This window comes from Drosophila nasuta, chromosome X (genome assembly GCF_023558535.2).
Source record: "Drosophila nasuta strain 15112-1781.00 chromosome X, ASM2355853v1, whole genome shotgun sequence".
NCBI classification, from domain to species: Eukaryota; Metazoa; Arthropoda; class Insecta; order Diptera; family Drosophilidae; genus Drosophila; species Drosophila nasuta.
The window spans coordinates 18,696,990-18,713,782 of NC_083459.1; the positions used below are offsets into that span (position 1 = coordinate 18,696,990).

At 36.9% G+C, this 16,793-nt stretch overlaps 1 protein-coding gene across 11 annotated transcripts in view; it reads left to right on the forward strand.

The window, feature by feature from the left end:
* The window catches only part of LOC132795271 (amyloid-beta-like protein), a 67,424-nt gene extending 58,893 nt beyond the window's left edge, over positions 1-8,531 (forward strand). For 4 of the 11 annotated variants that reach the window (XM_060805904.1, XM_060805902.1, XM_060805903.1 and 1 more), the window contains exons 4-12: positions 1,113-1,251; positions 1,441-1,662; positions 1,727-2,481; positions 2,549-2,701; positions 6,127-6,276; positions 6,343-7,064; positions 7,147-7,291; positions 7,364-7,543; positions 8,251-8,531. In XM_060805904.1, the coding sequence (XP_060661887.1) occupies positions 1,113-1,251; positions 1,441-1,662; positions 1,727-2,481; positions 2,549-2,701; positions 6,127-6,276; positions 6,343-7,064; positions 7,147-7,291; positions 7,364-7,543; positions 8,251-8,358 (2,574 nt within the window). In that variant the 3' untranslated portion in view covers positions 8,359-8,531. The remainder of the gene's footprint in view (positions 1-1,112; positions 1,252-1,440; positions 1,663-1,726; positions 2,482-2,548; positions 2,702-6,126; positions 6,277-6,342; positions 7,065-7,146; positions 7,292-7,363; positions 7,544-8,250) is intronic. The other 7 variants (XM_060805908.1, XM_060805909.1, XM_060805907.1 and 4 more) reach the window with 7 other exon arrangements.
* The last annotated feature ends 8,262 nt before the right edge of the window (positions 8,532-16,793 follow it).

Genomic DNA, 16,793 nt, shown 5'->3' on the forward strand with positions numbered 1-16,793 from the left:
CTCGAAGTGTCTTCCACACACACACACACACACACATACACGCAAACAATCACATCCACACTTGACAACAAGCAGCTGCCACTTGGAACAACTCAATCAAGATGATAATTTCGTTGTAGTTGCTAAGCATCTAAATAGCACAAGTCAGGATTGAAATACACACACACCAACACACTCACATTTGAATAAACATTAGAATTAGTTAACATGCTCGTATTTCTTGTTGTTTCTTGTTGTTACTCCCAAAGGTAAACCGAAAAGCCAAAATAAAATCGCCACACATTATGAATTCAACATGGAGCGCAAAACGTTTACGAAACGAAATTAAACATCAAATACTTTCAAAGCATGTTCTCAAGCAATGCTTAATTCGACTTTTGTGCTCTGTGAATTTCGCATAAGTTTATCATGGCATCTTCGATAACTAACGCACAAGCATACATATGTGTAATCGATTCTAATTGAAGAAATTGTTCCTCAATGACAGAATCGAATTTTTGTGATTCATTCAATAAACATTGACTTGAAGTTCTCAAATCAATGTACTCAACATTGGCTAAATATGTTGCATTTTGTAATAGATAAATTGGAATATAATTCTTGCAACTAACTCAGATAAATCTTTCTTGTAAATACTTCGTTACTGATTGTTGAATTTAAAAACTACTTCAATACATAACATTATATATTAAAACTTAAATTTTTAAGGAATAGAATAATAAACTATGTATGTATACTTGTATGCTAGTAAATGAATAAAATAATTTCTGGCCTATTTACATCTTTAAAGTATTGATACTTATGAGCTGAATGCATTAAGTGCTGTCCAAAAGCATAAAAATATTTCTGAGCTTTGATCATTTTTCTACTATATACATATATTCATATTTGAAGTTCTTTCACATACTTTTGTGAACTATCAACGCAAGGTGAAGGGGCTATAAAAATATTGAATAATTACCATTAAATTGATAATTGAAATATTGAATAATTAACCAAAACAAACATTAAATATGAGTACACTTAATCACTAGTAAATAAATTCTAATTCAATAAAATATGTAGTCAAATAAATGATTTAATTGCCTTGCTTTTTATTTGACATCTTTCAGGCCTATCCCAATCGAGACATTACTAACATCGTGGAGTCATCGCACTACCAGAAAATCGGAGGCTGGTGTCGCCAGGGCGCACTCAATGCGGCCAAGTGCAAGGGAGCTCATCGCTGGATTAAGCCATTCCGTTGTCTAGGTGAGTACGAGAAGAGAAAATCTGTTTTGAAATGCCACAAAAAATGTGAAACATCTGCTCTTTCACTCCCTCTCTCTCTCTCTCTCCTCCAACGAAAACAAACAAACAAAACAAATGCGACTGGCAACTGGAAATGATGATGTGCAATCTGTGATGTGATGCGACTTTTGGCAACTCGTTTGGCTTCAGAAGGACCATTCCAATCGGACGCACTGTTGGTGCCCGAGGGCTGCCTCTTCGATCACATACACAATGCGTCGCGTTGCTGGCCATTCGTGAGATGGAACCAAACCGGAGCTGCCGCCTGTCAGGAGCGTGGCATGCAGATGCGTAGCTTTGCCATGCTGTTGCCCTGCGGCATTTCGCTCTTCTCGGGCGTTGAGTTTGTCTGCTGCCCCAAGCACTTTAAGAGTGAGTGTAACCATCCAAAATCTAACCTAAGTACTTGACTCGACTCGACTCGACTTACTTGCAGCCGACGAGATACGCGTAAAGAAGACCGATATGCCTGTCATGCCGCCAGCTCAGCTCAACAGTAACAGCAACAACAACAACAACTTGAACGTCAACAACAACAACAATGTGGCCAACGATGAGCTTAGCGTGAACGAGGAAGATGAGAGCAATGACTCCAACTACTCAAAGGATGCCAACGACGATGAACTGGACGACGAGGACGATCTGATGGGTGATGATGAGGAGGATGAAATGGTTGCCGATGAGGCGGCAACAGTTGGCGGCGGTGCAGCTGGCGCTGGCAGCGATGCCAACAGCGGGGCACTCGACGACATCAATGCGGAATACGACAGCGGCGAGGATAGCGATAACTATGAAGAGGATGGCGCTGGCTCCGATAGCGATGTGGCCGGCATTGCCGATGCCTGGGATCAAAATGGCAGCTCGAGCGGTGCCAAGCCGGCTGCGTTGCCCTCGTTGAAGGCTCCCTCGATGTCGCCGGCTAGCCTCACAGCTGTGGATCAGCAACAATCGAAGCAATCGAATCAACAGCAACAAGCTGCGAAACCGGAACTTGCCACAAGCACGCCACAATTGTCAGCTGCTGCTGCCGCCGCTGCTGCTGCTGCTGCCTCATCGGCTGCCATGGCGGGTGTGGGTGCGGGTGCAAGTGCGGTGGGTGCACCGCCATCGACGGCACAGCCAACATCGGATCCATATTTCACGCACTTCGATCCCCACTACGAGCATCAGAGCTACAAAGTAAGTCAGAAAGTAAGTGTTTACGTTGAGGGCGCAGGTTTATTTATCCAACAAAAAACAAAACGTATTCTAAACAAAGGAAGCCCAACAGCGCCTTGAGGAATCGCATCGCGAGAAGGTCACCCGTGTGATGAAGGACTGGTCCGATCTGGAGGAGAAGTACCAGGACATGCGACTGGCCGATCCCAAGGCAGCCCAGAGTTTCAAGCAGCGCATGACGGCACGCTTCCAGGTTTGTTTCCTCCCTCCTACCCCCCCACCACCTCCACAACCTCCGTATTCCACTTGATCCGTTTGTAGTGCGTAGCTTCCTCCCCTATATGCATATAGTTTCCCATTCCCGATCCCAGTCCCCCCGTCAACATTGCTTTCTTCTCTGTCTCTTATAAATTCTATTTGCACTGTCTCTATCTCACTCTCTCTGTCTCTCTATCTCTTTCTCTTTGGTTGCTTATGTATATGTATATACCTAACCTACACATGTACATATCTACATATGCATGTGTTTGCGTATGTGTGCGTGTGTGTGAGGGAGAGGGCACTTTTAGTACACATTTAGTTTGATTTAGTAAGCAATATACATATGTTTATAGCACAATAACAACACATTAGAGGGAACATATTCCAGCCGAACCTTAACTTCATATCATAGGGATAATTTTGGCAAAGGACAAGTCTTAGGATTTCAAGTGAGAGTCTCTTCGAGAGCCTACTGCCAGGATTTTTCAGCCTATAACTGTGGCTTCTGTGCAGAGTGCAGCTTCAGATCTTTATAAAGTGAGTGATCACTGCGATCAACCAAATCTGCGCTTTAATCTATTAGCTTCAAGTGACACATTGATATTCTTGCCAGCTTTATTTCTGCATCTTTCGGTCACACTTCTAGCAGCCTTTAAGAGTGGACCAAAAGTGACTCTCTTATCCCGGAATGAAGTTCTTGCGAACTTCCTTATAAACTAACATTGCGTTTAGTAGATCAGCCGCCTAGAAATAATAGAGAATTCTCGGGTTAGCAAGAAGAAATCACTCATGAGCTGCCTTAGAAGAGTTCTAAGCTTTCTTACTGTCCGCTACCATAGTACTATATACGTTCATGGGTCTTGAGAACGGCATCTTTAAGAAACTGTCTGACTTCTCTTGCGAGAGTGATGTCATACTCAATGGGACTAGGGTAAGACTCGGCTAGCAGTATCCCCGTGTAAAGAATTCGTCAGAAGGGAGCTTTTCAGATGCTGTCTGAAGACTTAAAGATCAATTTGTATTGTGTGTTAAGTCGAAGAGTAATCCTGACGCTGAGACTGTTCCACCTCTGTCTTATCCTTATTTGCAAATGGGGTATCTCATGATAGTGGGTAGCCGATGTAGTTAGACGTGACACCGACTTGAGACAATTTCTACAAATAGACAACTTGAACACTAATTGAATCGTGACACAACCTGCAGATTTGAGAGCATGTACAAGACTCGGAGGGGGCATTGGTCAAAAGCTGTTGCGCCCTTCAAGTAGCTTACAATATAATAACGTACTACAGCAATCAGTTTGTAATCAATCTATTCATAATCACTATCAATAACATTATCGTGATCATTATCATTATCAATATCATTGCCATTATCATTATCAATATCAGTATGATTTTTGGTTTTTGCTTTAAGTTGAAACACAAAATTATCATGCACCTGTCGAACTATCGATCTAGCCATCTATTTATTTCGATTTCTGCTTGAATTCTATATCATTTATGCAACTCTCTGTATCTCACTCAAACTCTATCTCTCTCTCTCTCTCTCTGTCTTATTCTGTGTAATTAAGTGTATGTGTGTATGTTCGTAGCTGTAATTTCTCTCTTGTTTTGTGTATCCATGTATGGCAAATGGGAGCGAAAGAGGCATCAGATTGTAATCATAATAATAACAAAACCAATAACAGTAACAACAATAACAAGCATAATGATTTATTAATCATACTCTCGCAATATAACGAAAGCATAACGCAAACAGAATACAGAAAACAGAAAACAGTAAAAACAACAACAATTAAACAGCATAAAAAGACAAAAAACAATAGCAACATCAGAAATACAATACAAAAAGATAACTTGTAAAATTTAGTTTTCATTATATAATATTTATTTGATTTCGTTTGCATATTTTATATCTAAGAAAGAAAGTGCTTTAGTAGTTGAACGGATTGGCTTTATAATCTATATTATTTTATTTATTGCCATACAATTAGCGCTAACCAAAACAAAACAAAAACAGCAAACAATAACAAAACAATAACAAAAAAAACGTCAGAAAGAGAAGCTGGCTTTGGCCTGTCAAACTTTGAAAAATCCTTGCAGAGTTACTATCAAATAACCTACAGTCGAGTGTGCTCGACTGTGAGATACTCGCTACCCATATTTAAAAAGCAAAAAAGTGATTTTTAAAGTATAATATATCGAAGACTATATTTGGTACTGTCATACGTCATAAAAATCTGGTCGCTACTTCGATGTTCAATAAGCTATCTTAAGCGATAAGAAAAATATGTTTGTGACGACCCGTGAACAGAAGAAACTGCTAATTTGCACAGCTCTAAACGATTTCTAACTGAGCAAGAACTCAATACCAATTTGTGCAGCTCTAAATATCACACGGATTTGTATAAAATGAAACAAAGCCATTTATATTAAAAACCTTGTTCATTTCACTGCTCTGCAAGGCCATAATCAAAACCTGAACAAGCAAGTGCTCAGCTCTCTTTCTGTCGCTAACAAAACACTCTGTCTCTATCTCTCTCACTATCTCTCTCTCTCTGTCTCCCTCTGTGTGTACAATACATATAAGGCTTAAATGAAATGCTGCTTCAATGCTAAAAAAAAAAAAACAATATGGCTTAAATGCTGCGCTTAAATATTTGTATGAATGAGCTGCCTCCAATAAAAACCGATTATGTAAATAGCAATAAAAAGCATAATATAGTAATCTCTATATAGCTCGCATAGCTCTTAAGAATCGTAGAATCCGAATCCATTTCGACTCCATGCTGTTGCACTGTGGCATTGCAAATCGAAACTCCATCTCATGCGAACTCGTACAGTTTTGGATTATATCCAATAATCCACCCCTGCCCACCCGCCCCTCACTCCACACTTCATTCACAAATCGATATTTATGTTCTAGTACTTGTATCGCTTTCTCGCTCTCGCTCTCTATCTCTCTCTCTCTCTCTCTCTCTCTCCTTCTCTCACTCTGCACAGCATTGTGTTACGTCAGCAGCACTTTTCGAAACTGAGTCATCCAACTCCTGCCCCCGCCGCTCACTTCCCTCACACTCACACTCACACACGCTCACGCACACACACACACACATACACGCACACAGTAAATTTAACTAACGACCAAGTGCAAGTTATAGCCATGAAAATTTGTACACAATTTAGTAAAGAACGTAACTGTATCTAAAACATCTAAAAGTGCAAAAGAATCATTGCAAAATCGTAATCGTTATCTCGTTATCATAATCGTAATCGTAATCGAAGCTTTGCTGCAATCGATCGAATGAAACAAACAAAATCAAAACTGAAAACTGAAAATTCTGCAAACTCTCATGCTGATAAAATCTTTCTCTCTTGGTGTGCAATACGTCTTTATATGGGAATGTAATTTTAGACTTCTGTTCAGGCACTCGAGGAAGAAGGCAACGCCGAGAAGCACCAGCTGGCCGCCATGCACCAACAGCGTGTCCTTGCCCACATCAATCAGCGCAAACGCGAAGCCATGACCTGTTACACCCAAGCGCTCACCGAGCAGCCACCAAACGTAAGTCGAGATAGATCGATAAATCGCACAGGTTCAACACAAATATCGATCGCACCCTTTTTGTAGGCTCATCATGTCGAGAAGTGTCTGCAGAAATTGTTGCGTGCTTTGCACAAGGATCGTGCCCATGCCCTCGCCCACTATCGCCATCTGTTGAACTCGGGCGGTCCCGGTGGTCTGGAGGCAGCCGCATCGGAGCGACCACGCACACTGGAGCGTCTGATCGATATCGATCGTGCTGTCAACCAGTCGATGACCATGCTGAAGCGTTATCCCGAACTATCGGCCAAGATTGCCCAACTGATGAACGATTACATTTTGGCATTGCGCAGCAAGGATGACATTCCCGGCTCATCTCTGGGCATGAGCGAGGAGGCCGAGGCTGGCATTTTGGACAAGTATCGCATCGAGATCGAACGCAAGGTGGCCGAGAAGGAGCGTTTGCGTCTGGCCGAGAAGCAGCGTAAGGAGCAGCGTGCCGCCGAGCGTGAGAAGTTGCGTGAGGAGAAGTTGCGCATGGAGGCCAAGAAGGTGGACGATATGCTCAAGTCGCAGGCGGCAGAGCAATTGCAACAGCAGCAAACCCAGCAACAACAGTCCCAGTCACAGCAGCAACAACAACAACAACAGCAGCAGCAGCAACAACAACTGCAGGACAAGAGCATCAATAGCAAGGAGCTGAGCATGGACGGAGTTGGCGGTCTGGTGACTGCATCGAATCTCAATCTTGACACAACCAAGAGCGAGAAGGAGCTGGCTGATGCTGAGTATGCTGAGGCCACGGTCAGGTATCGATCAGTTTATCGCAACACCCATTCCATGTAATGGTATGCATAAATGTATGTTTGTATGTTTTCGTTTGATTTGCAGCACCAAAGTGCAGACCGTCTTGCCAACGGTGGATGATGATGCTGTGCAGCGAGCTGTCGAGGAGGTGGCTGCCGCTGTGGCCCATCAGGAGGCTGAGCCACAGGTGCAGCACTTCATGACCCACGATCTGGGCCACCGTGAATCGGTATTTGAGCTGCGCGGTCCACGTATCACGCCGCATCTGCCTAAAGCGTATCCTCTCTCGTTCTCATTACAGAGCTTCTCGCTGCGACGCGAATTCTCGCATGCGCACGCGGCCAAGGAGGGGCGCAATGTCTATTTCACGCTCTCGTTTGCCGGCATCGCCCTAATGGCTGCCGTATTTGTCGGCGTGGCCGTTGCCAAGTGGCGAACATCGCGTTCGCCGCACGCGCAGGGCTTCATTGAGGTGGATCAGGTATGACACTAATTGATGCAATGGATGCTTCGCTAGAGAACATTTTGTTGACGCTAGTTATTGCAATTCGATCAGCTTTCGTTATACGCATTTCACATTGAAAAGAGTATAACAGTTTTTTTGTATACCACTTTTCGTCAAAATGTGTATAACAGCTTAAAATATATTTACATTTAAAATTTTTGAGAAAAATATTATTAAAGAAATTATAACAGTTATTTGTATAACACTTTTCTTCAAAATGTGTATAACAGTTTGAAATATATTTTAAACATTTTGAAAAAAATATTATGAAAGAAATTATAACAGTTATTTGTATAACACTTTTCGTCGAAAACATTTTGATACACATTTCATTTATATTTGCATTGCAACATTTTGGAAAAAGAAAACTTGACAAAAACTTGTAGAACAGTTTTTGTATACCTATGTTCGTCAACAAGTGTATAATAGTGTTTATAACAACTTACATTTTATTTTTCTTGCATAATTTGAGAAAAAGCTTATCCATTATAGAGTATTATACAAATACATACTTTAAAATATCAAAATTATAACAGTTTTAAATATATTTTTGATTATGCATTTCAATCACTCACTGACTCGAACGAAGCATCCGTAATATGCTAAGCATCTATGGCTGTCTCTTTCGTGTTTATGCTCACGCACTAATCATATGTCTATCTCTTTCCCACCAACAAATCTAGAATGTTACCACACATCATCCCATCGTGCAGGAGGAGAAAATCGTGCCCAACATGCAGATCAATGGGTACGAAAATCCGACCTACAAATATTTCGAAGTGAAAGAGTAAACAACTAGAGAAAAGCGAGCAAAGCAAAAAAAAATAAAAAATAAAACAAACAATTAATAATTAAATGCATGCACCTAAACAAATGGCAAGAAGAAGAAGCAGAAGCAGAATAAGAAGAAGCAGCAAAGCAAAGAGCATGGCACATCAATAAATGAAAAGAAACCAAAAAAAAACCAAGAATAAGAAATACAAAAAAAGTAAATGAAATTAACATATAAAAAACAAATAAGAAACAAACATTTTTTTTTTCGTCTAAAGGAGCGCAGTTCCGCAACATAAGTGAAATGTAATGCATCTATATATTAAATTTAAAAAATGAAAGGCAAAAATATAAAGCAAGCAATTAAATTTAAGTATTTAAATGTTTAACAAAAATAACAAAAACCAAAAAAATGTAAACAAACCAAAACAAAATGCAGTCAACAAAAAAACAGCATCTCTCTAGCTCTCTCTCCCCCTTTCTCACATTCTAAACCTAAGACAAATACTTCAAAATGAAAATTGTAAACAGAAACATGCGCGACGCGAAATTGCAAGTGCAAATGAAAGGATACAAATGGAGAAGCGCTTCATTTGACACATTCCCTAACATCAACCAAATGCAGAGCAAAATTCAAATGTTTGCCAAGGGAAAATAATAAATGTTTGCGCGATATAGAAAATTAAACAAATGATTTTGTACTGCGTTGTTCTTGTTTAGAAGAATTGAATTTGAGAGGACTAAAGAAGATGCTAATATTTGAAATGTAATGGCAAATTCAAGAATATGTTAATTTGAGAAAACAAATAAAACGCAATTGCATTGCAACATTTTGAGAAGCAAAAGAAGAAAGCAAATGAAAAATACGAAGATTATATTCCTAGTAAATAAATTGTCAAGACATTCACAACGCACACTCACATTCACAGACAGTCAGACACACACACACCCACTTTCATACACTCATACATAATCATAATGCAAAATGGCGGCATTCGCAAATAATATAAAAAGCGTAGCATACTTTTTAGCGCCGCAAGCAAAATTCTAATGGAAAGCCGAAAAGTTGCTATGAAAATTACAAAACAAAAAACATTACAATTAATGTTAAACTGCGCAGCATGCTAAAAGAAAAACAAAGATGAGTAGATGCTAAAACTTTAAAACGCATAAGCAAAATACGTAAGCAAAAATCACACACACACAAACACTCACACACACACACACGTACAGAGCGACACAGACACATGTGAACCTAAGAGCTACCTACGCGTACTAATCTATAAATATATATATATACATATATATACACACATATACAGCTATATATATGGCAAAGAAAAACCACAAAAATCACATATATATATATTGCTATATATATATGTATTAACAATATATAAAATGAAAATGAGAAACGCAAAAGCAAAAGCAAAACGCAAAAATGTCCATAAATGTATTTATGTATCTATACACAACACCCAAAAAAAAAAAAAAAAGAAAAGGAAAAAAAAAATCAAATGATGAAAGCAAAAACTCAGCTAGTAAGGCAACTAAATAATATTAACAAAAGCAGCTAATTAAGCAACAAATGCAAGTGCATAGCCAACAACAAAAAAAAAAACAAAATGAAACGCATATGAAAGAAATGAGATTATTCAATAGCAAGAAAGTTTTGCAAAAATCTCTCTTTTCGAACATTTTCTCAAGATTTTTTGGAACTGGTTTTTCTTCTTTTGCAACTAACACATACACATAAACACACTTACACACGTACACACTTACACACGCACACTAGAGCCCCTGGGAGTATGCAGCAAATTTGTTATTGTGTTTGTTATAGATTTGTTCATATCAAATGATTTTGTTAAATTAGACAAATCGTTGAACTGAAGTTAGTTTTGCCAACTACTCAACAACAACAACAAAACGAGAACAAGAACTACCGATGACACTGAATCAATATCACAATGCTATGCAAACAAAAGTATTGAAGTATGTTCAGGGTTCACCCCAAGTTGCTCTTCAGTTGCGCTTAAAAACTGATTGCACAATGGGCTGCATCAAAACAATTACTGACAATTAAAGTAAATACTGCAGACACAAGCGTATGTTACATACGGACAGGTGAACAAGTCACACAGCTGGACAAGCAATAGACAATAGACGGACCGAATCAAAGCAATTGACACTGGGAACAGATAAACGACAAGTGGACAGACAGACGGACGGACGGACAGACAGACAGAGGGACGGACAAGCTGGCAGGCGAGATAAACCGATTGAAATTGCTAGTTTAATTTTTCAGCTCGATTGCTTGGCAAATATTTGACAAGTGTATGCCAAATGCTTTCAGATTTGAGACGTTTTGTCATTTAATAAAAAGATACACACACCCATACACACCCATACACACACACATACTCATGAACCAATACTCAGATAAAAACACAAAGCAAATCCAATTTATATAAATGTAATTTGTAGTACATTTTTTGCTATAAACCAAAGTTTGTAACCTTATTTGTATAACTATACGAATAAATCAATAATGATATATGCATATATACATATGTATATGTGTATATCACACTTATATGTATGTGAATGTATATGAAATATATATTTAGCATCAACAACAAAACTCGTATTTACTCCCTTCAACAGGCACTCGATGTTGATATTCAAGATTCAATGATTTCAAATACGATTTCGATTCGCGATATTCACACACATTGCATTAGCTTTTCAAATTTCTTTTGTCGTTCGTTAGCTATGACAACTTTTCTCTATTGCATTCGGTTGCATTACTCAGGCCTATTACCACCATCTTCCCCCCCCCCCCACAAAATCCATATTGCTGTGACACATATATAAATTTCATAACCTCTCACTTTCTCAAATAATCTACACTTAACTGCGCGAACATTGAGAAAAATACTCATATGCTTCAATGCATAGGTACTTACATTTATATATATATATATATATATATACAAATATATATTGTAAAGCTTTTCTAGGCTCCAAGCAAAACTCCCAAACTATCCGCTATAATCATTGTTTTTGTTAACCTCAATTTTTTTTTTTTTGCCCAAACATACGCCATACGTAAATAAGTATGTATAATATCATATTCAGAACCCTCAAAGAGCAGCTTAAAAAGAGAAAAAAATCCGTAGTCCATAAAACATTTATGCGGTGGCTGCATTTTCACTCACACACACACACACTGCACACTCATACAGACACTGACGTTAGAGTATGACAAGAACTTCAACAGCAACAAATATATATATATATATTTCAAATCACACAACTACAACAAGAACAACAACAACAACAACAGCAACAACACACAAAGTAAATACCAAAAAAATCTAACTAGTCAAAGCTTGAATATTTTTTTAATTTATTCATTAATATATAAAAATGACAAAATATATACATATATAAAAGAAAATTATTAAAAACAAAAAAAAAACAATTGATATTTACACTTAGTGAAGCAAAAACAAAAAAAAACAAGAAGGAGAAGAGTAAAATGAAAGCGAAAATGCAAATGTGTAAGAAATAAACCCCGTCCTGCGTAAATAAAATTAAACATAAAAAGTAAAAAAGAAAAAAATATCATAAATGAAAAATTTACACAAAATTTAAAAGCAAAACATTAACAAAATGCAAAAAAAAAAAACACAAAACCAAAAAAAAAATACAAAACAAAACAACAACACACAAAAATATAAGAAAAAAAAAACGTGTAATAAGTCGCATGTGTTTTTGTCGTAGTCTCATCATAAAAACAAAAGAAAAACAAAATTAAGAAATGAAAATGAAAGGAAATAAAAGAAAACCGAAAAAATAAAATTAAAACATAACAAAGAAAATGTGTACTTCTTTTTGTCAACTATGATTTTTGCATAGGTTCGAAATGGAAACGTATAAAAAATTTAAATATTAAATGTACTCAATGACAATTGTAATTGCAACAATAATTGTACGCTATATATATTATTATTAAAGTGGAAAGTGTAAACATTGCGCCATGCAAATTGTAATTGCAAAAAAAACATATTTTCAACAACAATATGCAACATGCTACATTTGAAAAAAAGGAAAATGCAACAACACAAAATGCAAAATGCAGTCGAATGCAAAAAGAAGCCATGACAAATTATGCATAACAATTGTAAAATGTTTCACAAAAAAAAAAAAAAAAAAAAAGAAAGAAGAACAACCAAAAAACCAAACATAAAACGTAAGCGAAAGGAAACCAAAATAAAAACAAAAATGGAAAAAACAAAACCAAATAAAACAAAACAAAAAACCCAAATGGCAAATAAAACAATTTTCATTGTATAATCATATATAATTTAATTTTGAATTTTTGTGTTCCTTTTCGAAATATTTTGCATAAATAAAATAAAATAACAGAAAAACAATATCCTCAAATGCGTTTCACATTCCATCTCTGTCTCTCTATGTCTCTATGTCTCGCTCTTGCTGATAACACAAATAGCAAAGTATTTTAATAATGCCTACAGATTATTATGATTTATTTAATAGGTTTTTCTTCTTTATTAAATTTCCTGTTTATTGGGTCGATCGTATATTATGTGGCAAACACACCAAAAACCCCTGATAGAGTCGTCGGGGCCAAGAAAGCGAAATTATTTGTGAATATGAAAATTTTAATCGGCTCTGCGGTAATTCACTTGATTGCCAATTGTAAAATATACTTCGATAATGGCCGACAGCACACGCAATATATTAGATTAACTTGTCAATTTTATTTGGAGTCTCTTTTGGAAAGTCTCTTTAAACGCGTTATCAATTAAATCATTTGCAATTGCAACTTACAAAATTTGTGTTAAAGAATTGATTCGAATACCAATTAAAATCGATTTCAGCTTGATTCATATTCAATTATCTTTAGGTGGAAATTGGAAAATAAATTCAAGTATGACTCACTCGAATTACTATGAAAATGCAGAAAATTTCGTATTGCTTGTAACATGAATCATCGACAAGTGAACAACAAGTGTTATTGTCAAATTGAATATGCAATAGTTATTTAAACAATTTCAGAATAAGAGCTATTGCAGTTGTCCATGCGAAACGTCCTTCACAGGTTGACATTAATCGAAGTGCGAAACGGGAGTACATTTAATAGATAGAACAATCGCAATTATCTGGCTGTACTTAGGAATGGAATACTATATAGATGGTAGAGTGGAAGGCGGAACGAAGGCCGGAGCGGGGGGGCAGTTGGCACTTAATGAGGTGATTTCTATGCCGCAGTGTGCTTACGTTGATTATGATGTGTGCTCATTATGAGTTTCAAGTTGGAGTGCACGAACAAGCCTTTACAATAAATCACTTGAAACTGTGTGGAGTATATTGTATACGGTGAAATCAATGTAAAGCACTTCAGTCTATCAAGTGTCCAAAGCATGAAAATTGACGTACATTTTGATATATGAGTCCAAACAATGGGCCGCCAACCACACAGTGAGAGAGCGTTTTGCTTTTTTGTTTTTCCATATAACATATATGTGACATATATAGTTGGCAGCTTATTTAGTTGGTTGGTTGCTTTGTTGGTTGGTTGGTTAGTTGGCTGACTACTCGAACAGCACACAAACAAATGATCGATGTGTGGCAGCCAATTTGGAGCACGGCATAGAAATAGATAAAGATCACAACACTAAATGCATTTATTCACTGTCTTCGATACAAGCATAACTCAATTATTATAGAGCACTTTTAACGATGATTAGAAGATTTTATTTGTAGTAAATTGAATGCAGAAAATTTGAAATTTTATTAGAAATAACTTTTAAGTTTTTTTTCACTTGAAAATTGAGTAAAGCATAGTAAGAGCATTAAAGAGTCAGTTTGAACTTTTCGTGTTGTTGTTAGTCCACAAACTTTCCAAAGTGCATTTTGTATTCCAAGTGGCCACTGTCGTCTACATGACAAATAACAAACAATGCACTTACAGAATGTGCACACAATGTACGAACAGATACAGATACCAGATACAGATACAGATACAGAGATATAGCTCGATAGTCAGACAGAACGGGGCAGAACAACTTTGAAATGCACTTGAGTTGCTGTTTTAAATTAGTGAACACTTGCCAAGCAAATGCTTCAGCTGATAAACAATGCCAACTAAGACTAATTCGCAATAATATTTCAGGTTCATTCTTTTTTTTTTTTTTGTGTCTGCTGTTTCAGCTTAGCGCCGTCTGATCAGATTGAAGCCGATTTCGTTCTACGTAAAAAGGAAGCCAACCACTTGAAGTGCTAAAACAGATATTTGATTTCGTTTTTTTTTCGTTTTGAGTCAAGTCATGTTCATCAATGGGTATTCATATGCCTATTTATGATTTATGTGGAATCCAACGATCGCAAAGCAGACGACAAGGCGCGAACACGCATTTTAGAGTAGGCTAGACAGCGCTCATATATAGTATACAAAATATGCTATGTAGCTGTCAAAGGGCGTAAGAAGGGGCCAGCGATAGACGTTGTCTATCTTTATCAGATAACAGTAGTCGCTGATTTCAGGCTGTGGGTGCAACAGAGATGTCAATAGTGCGCTCACTTCGCTTTAATAGTAATACAGGCAGTTGCCTGCTTTTGGGGGCCGTTGTTGTATCAGCTCTATATATATATGTATGTATGTCTCTGTATCTGTTTGTATGTGAACAATGCGATAACAACCAGAGATTGTCGGCCCCCGGGCAAAATGAGCGTGATTAAATGCGAGCGAGCTACCGGTTAGCCCCCATAACCCGATAAGCCAACCTCCACCCCGAGGAAAGACAACTCACCGAGTTTTTGTTGTAGTTGCGGAGCTAAATCATAATCACTGATCGTAAGTACATATCAAAAAGTGTTTTAATGCTTACGATATGACAACAAGCAGCAAACAAATGTGACGACTACCTTATGTAGTTTGTGCTTACTGCGTTTTTTTTATTTTTTGTTCAATTTCAGTTTCAGTTCTTGTGCTCGTTGTGCTCTGCTGCTGTCTCTCGTATGTAGGTTGTTCTTTCAGCTTGTATGAGGGCATTATCACAGCGTACCTCGCGTATCACACAACTGATATCGCAACGAGTTTTATACAAACAAAAACAAAAAAAAACTCAGTTGTAAGTGACTGTGTTGTGTCGAAGTAGCAATGCAGCTACCCTTTTGGAGAGAGACCTCCCCAGACCCAGACCCACACCAGTGGCAATTGCAGTCCGGTGTACGGACGGTCAACACGTCGGACAAGAGTCGATAGACTCCTCAACACGCTCAGCTCAGCTCAGCTCTGTTCAGCTCTGTTCAGCACTCCAGTTAAACTCGAGTACTCGAATTCCAACTACTCCCGTTGGGTCGGTTCTTTGTTTATCAACAAACATATGCGCCACATAATCGTCATAATAATAATATTGTTTGGCATTATATTCACTTCATTTTGAGCTCCGATGGTCTCGTAAATGTTAACCGAAGTATGTGCTGCATTGTGGCGACTGATTGCTTTTACCGTTACATTGGTGCAATTCTCACAAAATGCATTCAAATTCAATTCAAATATGTTAAAAAACAATTTAAACTAAATTCAAAAATTGCAATATTCATTTTAAACTAGTAACTACATAATGAAATTTATGAAACTTTCAAAAATTAATAAATGTCATATTTTCTTTACTTTCAGAATTTACAATACATTATTTACTAATTACACAAAGAACACATAAAAAAAAATAAACAAAATGTTTATATTTAAGTTATTTGAGTATATTAATAGAACAAATGCGCTAAAATCAAAAATAAATTTTAGAATCACAATTATATGATGTCAACATTAAACCCGGAAAGCAAATTTTTAAATCTAGTTAAAAAAAAGATCGAAATATTTAAAATTGGCATTCTGTTGTTCAATTAAGATTTTTCCTTTACTAACATTTTTGCACTACTTGATAATATTTTTTTTTATTTAGCATGAAACTGTATTTACTAAGCTTACAATATATAGGCAACTGACTTCTTAGAGCTAAAAAAAAACAATTATTTTTACTAAAATTAAAACAGACAGACGTGTTATGACTAAAATATACCGAATTAATGGACTAATAAATACAGAACACTCTTTCTATTTCAATATACTATTATATTAAAAATATACCATAGTGTAAAAAATATACCAGATTGTCAACCAAAAAACTAATGCACGTTACATATCGACGTTTTTTTGTTTCGTGTTTTACAATATTTAATTTCTTTGCCTTTTGGCAAATAAAAATAATTTGGTGTCTTCAGGCTATAATCAAAATAAAAATTTTGCTGGAGTTTCATATTTACATTTTTTTACACATATATTGTAAAATTTGCAATATTTTTATACCCGCTACCCATAGGGTAGAAGGGTATTATAACTTTGTGCCGGCAGGAAATGTAT